Source organism: Eimeria acervulina, genomic scaffold, assembly GCF_000499425.1.
Source record: "Eimeria acervulina Houghton genomic scaffold, Eah_scaff855, whole genome shotgun sequence".
Classification (NCBI taxonomy): domain Eukaryota; phylum Apicomplexa; class Conoidasida; order Eucoccidiorida; family Eimeriidae; genus Eimeria; species Eimeria acervulina.
The window spans coordinates 8,178-13,016 of NW_013549558.1; the positions used below are offsets into that span (position 1 = coordinate 8,178).

Genomic DNA, 4,839 nt, shown 5'->3' on the forward strand with positions numbered 1-4,839 from the left:
AGAGAGGCAGCGTTATTATATTGTTATTTGGTTTAAGAGAAGAAAAAGATAGTAAACAAACAATAAATATATTTAGAGTATTAACAAATAACTAAAACAAATAAATATAAAGCAATAAAAGAAAGAAGATAAATAAACAAAGAAGCAGAGACCAGACACTCAGACGGCAGTATAAACAAACAAAGCAAACAAACAAACGAAGTAAATAAATAAATAAATAAATAAATAAATGCAATAAACAAACAACAAATTAATAAACAAACAAACAGAAAGACAGAAGTTTGTGGTGTATATACACCTGAAAGAAATTCTTTATTTATTGTTTGTATATTTTTAATTATAATCTGTGCATACACTTGAAGATAACTCTTTTATTATTATTCTTCTTATTTACAATTCTACAGCTGCAGCAGCGGCAGCAGTTGCTGCTGCTGCTGCTGTTATTATTGCTGTTGCTGCTGCTTGTGCTGCTGCTGCTGCTGCTGCTGCTGCTGCTGCTGCTGCTGCAGAGAGAGGGTAGACCACAGGCTTCTCCTGGGTGTAGAAGCAAAAGAGAGAGTTTGAATGAAGAAAACATCAAAAACAAACAAAGACAAAAAAGAAAATAAAAACAAAAGAAGATAAATATACACTCTGAGGAGATGAGAGGATGAGGGTTTCGTTTGTAGGGCAGTTGAGGAGGTGGTTGTACACCCAAAGTACGCTTAAAAATAATATATTTAAACTATTTTTTTAATAAATTAATTAAAAATTAATTATTCTACTTAATTATTATTCTTTTTCTGCAAAAGAAACAATTTTTATACTCTAAAATTAACACCAATTCACGCTCTGGGGCTGACGACGAGGGCAGCGGCTCTGCTGCTGCTGCAGCTGCTGCTGTTGCTCTTCTTGTTTGATGCTTGTTTGTTCTTCTTCGTTCTTTTTCTGTTGCAATTATAAAATAAAGAAATATATTTTTAAATACTTTTCATATTGGGGTGATAAGTAAGGGGAACTGTGCTGCTGCTGCACAGAGCCCCGGCTGCTGCCTTTGCTGCTGCTCCTGCTGCTGCTGCTGCTGCTGTTGCTGCTGCTGCAGCAGGTCTAAAGCTGCCTCTCTTCTTTTCTGTTTATGTTTTCTTTAAATGATATTCTATAAAATGTAATAAACCCTCAACAGCAACGCCCAACCGCAATCATAGCCACAGACTCCTACTTAAGTCGTCTCAGGGTTTGGGGTTTAGGGTTTAGGGTTTAGGGTTTAGGGTTTAGGGTTTAGCTTAGGGTGTTGAGGTGACCACGTGCACACGCTTGTCTTTTCTCCATCCCTGAGGAGGTGGCTATACACCGGAAGAGGTGCCTATACACCTGAGAAGGTGCCTATACACCTGAGAAGGTGCCTATACACCCGAAGAGGTGCCTGTACACCTGAGGAGGTGCCTGTACACCTGAAGAGGTGCCTATACACCTGAGTTATAGAGTGTGTTTGTATTGTTTTTTTTCTGAGGATGGGCACTAAAGGGGGCATTAACTTTAGAGGGTCTGGGGGTGGTGCTTCATCACCGTCTTCATCTTCTTCTTCTTCTTCTTCTTCTTCACCTTCTGCTGCTGCTGCTGCTGCTGCTGCTGCTTATCCTTGTTCACTGACTGAAGTCTTCGAACAGGCCTTTGGGTTTCCTCCTCCTTTGTTGCGCAGCTGCCGAACTGCGTTTCCAGATAGCAGCAGCAGCAGCAGCAGTTCTGCAGCAAAATCGAAGCAACAGCTGCAACAAAAGCAGCAGCAGAAGCAGCAGCAGAAGCAGCAGCAGCAGCAGCAGCAATGCAGCTGCTCTGGGCATCTATGCGTGGATTGGTCGTTGGTTAGGAGGCAGCAGAAGCAGCAGCGCTCTTCGCTGACTCTGCTGCGTTCTCCTTTGAAGACATTGTCTTACTTTGTTTTAGGTGCAGCAAGCTATACTCATAGGCTGACTCGTTTTATTGCTGCTCATGTGTTTACTCTGTGGCTACTGATGCTGCTGCTGTCTCTTGCTGCTGCAGCACAGATCGAAGGGCCTCACAAACCTTTGCTGCTTGAGCTGTGGATTTGCTTTAAAGCTGCTGCTTGGTGGGTGTGCCTCGGTGTAGCTAGCTCAGTAGGATTAGGCAGCGGTCTTCATAGCGGTGTTTTATTTCTATTTCCGCATATCTACGCTGTATGTACAGCAGCAGCAATCTGCGGAGACACCGCATTTGATGCTCGCAGCAACATGTGGGGTTCTGTGCTTAAACCAGGCGAGACATTTCCCTGTGTGCAGCAGCAGCAGCAGCAGCAGCAGCAGCAGCATATGTTGCTGCAGCAGCTACAGCAGCAGCAACACCAGTTATTGATGCATCACGATCATGAGAATTCTGAGCAGCAGCAGCAGCAACTGCTGCTGGGGCTTGAAGCAGGGCCGGGCTTCTTTGAAGTGTTTATTAAAGTGCTGCCTTTTGCTTTTCTGTGGGGCCTAGGAACAGCATTAGGAGAGCTGCCTCCTTATGCTGCTTCTTATGCTGCAGCAAAAGCACAGCAGGTTGATGATGAGTTTGAGGAACTGCAAGCAACAGCAGCAGCAGCAGCAGCAGCAGCAGCAGGAGCAGCAGGAGGAGACGAAGAAGGTGAAGAAGGCGTTTTAAAATCAGCAGCAGAAGAAAGAAGAAGAAGTATTACAGCAGCAATATCAGGTGTATGGAGACGTATATCTGCATGCATGCATGCAAGTATGATGAGCTTTGTTGAGCGATATGGGGCTACAGCAGTCTTTCTTTTATCTTGTTGGCCAAACATGCTGTTTGATTTATGCGGTATTGTCTGTGGACACTTTCTTATGCCCTTCTCTCGCTTCTTTACAGCATTATTCTTAGGGAAGGCTGTTGTTAAAGCTTCTTTACAAGCTGCTTTCTTTGTCTTCATCTTCATGCCTAGCTATAGGCCTCTGCATGTTGCTTTCTTATCAAGGCTGCTCAATATCGCACCGTTTGCTGCTGCTGCGGATGCTATCTTCGGCTCAAAGCAGAGGCTGCAGCAAACTATACTTGAAACATTAACACGCTTGCAGCTGGGCAGCAGCAGCAGCAGCAGCAGCAGCAGTGGAGCAGCAGGAGGTGCTGGTGCTGCAGCAGCTATAGGCTTCTTCTCCTTCAGCATCTCGTCGCTGCTCTCTGCTGCTGTTGCTGCTGTTGTGCTGCTGTTTGCTGTCGGCTGCGTTGAGAAGTTCGCACAAATGTATAAAAAACGGGTTGATGATAAACTTATCTCTCACATGCAGCCCCTTCTTTAACTGCATTTAACTCAATTCTCTTGCTGCTGCTGCTCCTCCTCCTGCTGCTGCTGCTGCTGGCGGTGCGGGTGGTGGGCGTGGTGCGGGTGCGGGTGCAGGGCTTGCTGCTGCAGCAGAAGCAGCAGATCCTGCTGCTCTTGCAGTTGCTGCAGCAGCGTTGTTTATTCTCCTTTAAATGCTGCAGCAGCAGCAGTTGTAGCAGCAGCAGCAGCAGCAGTTGCAGCAGCAAAGAACCAGTGGTATGGAGGTGAGTGTCTCCTTCACTTGTCTCTGTTCTTCTGCGACTAAAATGTAGAATAATTTATTTATTTTAAACTGTTAATTATTTTTATTTATATTTATTTATTTATTTTTATTTATATTTATTTATTTTATATTTAATATGCGGCACACAGAGCTGCAAGAAATATACAACAAGCAGAAAGGAGAGACTCGGCCTCCTTTCGTGCTGCTGCTTCAAAAGAGAAAGCGCCGCTTGCAGCAGCAGCAGCAGCAGCAGCAGCAGCAGCAGCAGCAGCAGCAAGGGAGCTGCAGCAGGAAATCCTCGAAGAACCCCCAACAGCAGCCGAGCAGCAGCAGCAGCAGCAGCAGCAATAGGAGTTGCTGCTAGAGAGGGACAGGAGACTGCTGCTGTCTCTGTTGTTAGAGTTAGATGAGGTGTATCTACAGCAATGTTTTGCTGCTCTTAGTTCATAAATGCATTTGCTTAGTTATTTGTATAGCAATATCTATATCTATGTACCTACATATATATAAATATTTATTTATTTAGATATGTGTATTTATTTATTTATATGCAGAGAGAGAGAGAGACCACAGCAATACATACGGCAGCAGCAGCAGCAGCAGCAACAGCAGCATCAGCAGCAGGAGAGCATTGCTTTGTTTGCAGCTGTATGCGTTTGCTTCAAGCAGTGGATGGAAGCGTTTGCTGCAGCAGCTATTCTGCTGCTGCTGCAGCTGCAGCAGCAGCAGCAGAATAGCTGCAACTGCAAATGACTGGGGCGCAAAAACCCAAGGTGTATCCTTAGGGTTTAGGGTTTAGGGTTTAGGGTTTAGGGTTTGTTTCCTCTTTTGCTCTGACAATAATGAATTTTTTTGTTTTTGCATGCAGCCCCAAGACATAATTAAAACACAGAGATAAATAAATTAATTAATTTTAATTATATTTCTTATTATTTTGCTGTTTATTTGCTGCTGCTGCTGCTGCTGCTGCTGCAATCCATCGTCGTACACACAAAACCTCAAAACAATTCTCTGCAGGGCCTGTGCAGCAAATCAGCACAACAAAAATAAATAAATAAATAAATAAATAAATAAATAAATTTATTTATTTTGCCGGCTTACCCTTATCATAAAATAGAGATGACTCCCGCAGCGCTTGCAGTGTCTCTGCAGCAGTGAGGCTTGCTGCAGCAGCAGGTTTGCTGCTGCTGCTGCTGCTGCTGCTGTTGTTGTTGCTGTTGCTGTTGTTGCTGCTTCTGCTGTTATCCTCAACCCCAGCATCATCATCATCATCAGCAATAGGTGCAGCAGCAGCAGCAGCAGCAGCAGCAGC

General features: G+C 44.3%; 1 protein-coding gene across 1 annotated transcript; it reads left to right on the forward strand.

Annotated features, from left to right (window-relative positions):
- Positions 1 to 1,490: 1,490 nt before the first annotated feature.
- On the forward strand, positions 1,491 to 3,281 carry EAH_00050710 (hypothetical protein, conserved; the record flags this gene model as incomplete). Its single annotated transcript, XM_013394247.1, has 1 exon — positions 1,491 to 3,281. The coding sequence occupies one exon, from the start codon at positions 1,491 to 1,493 to the stop codon at positions 3,279 to 3,281; it is 1,791 nt and encodes a 596-aa protein (XP_013249701.1).
- Between the last annotated feature and the right edge of the window lie 1,558 nt (positions 3,282 to 4,839).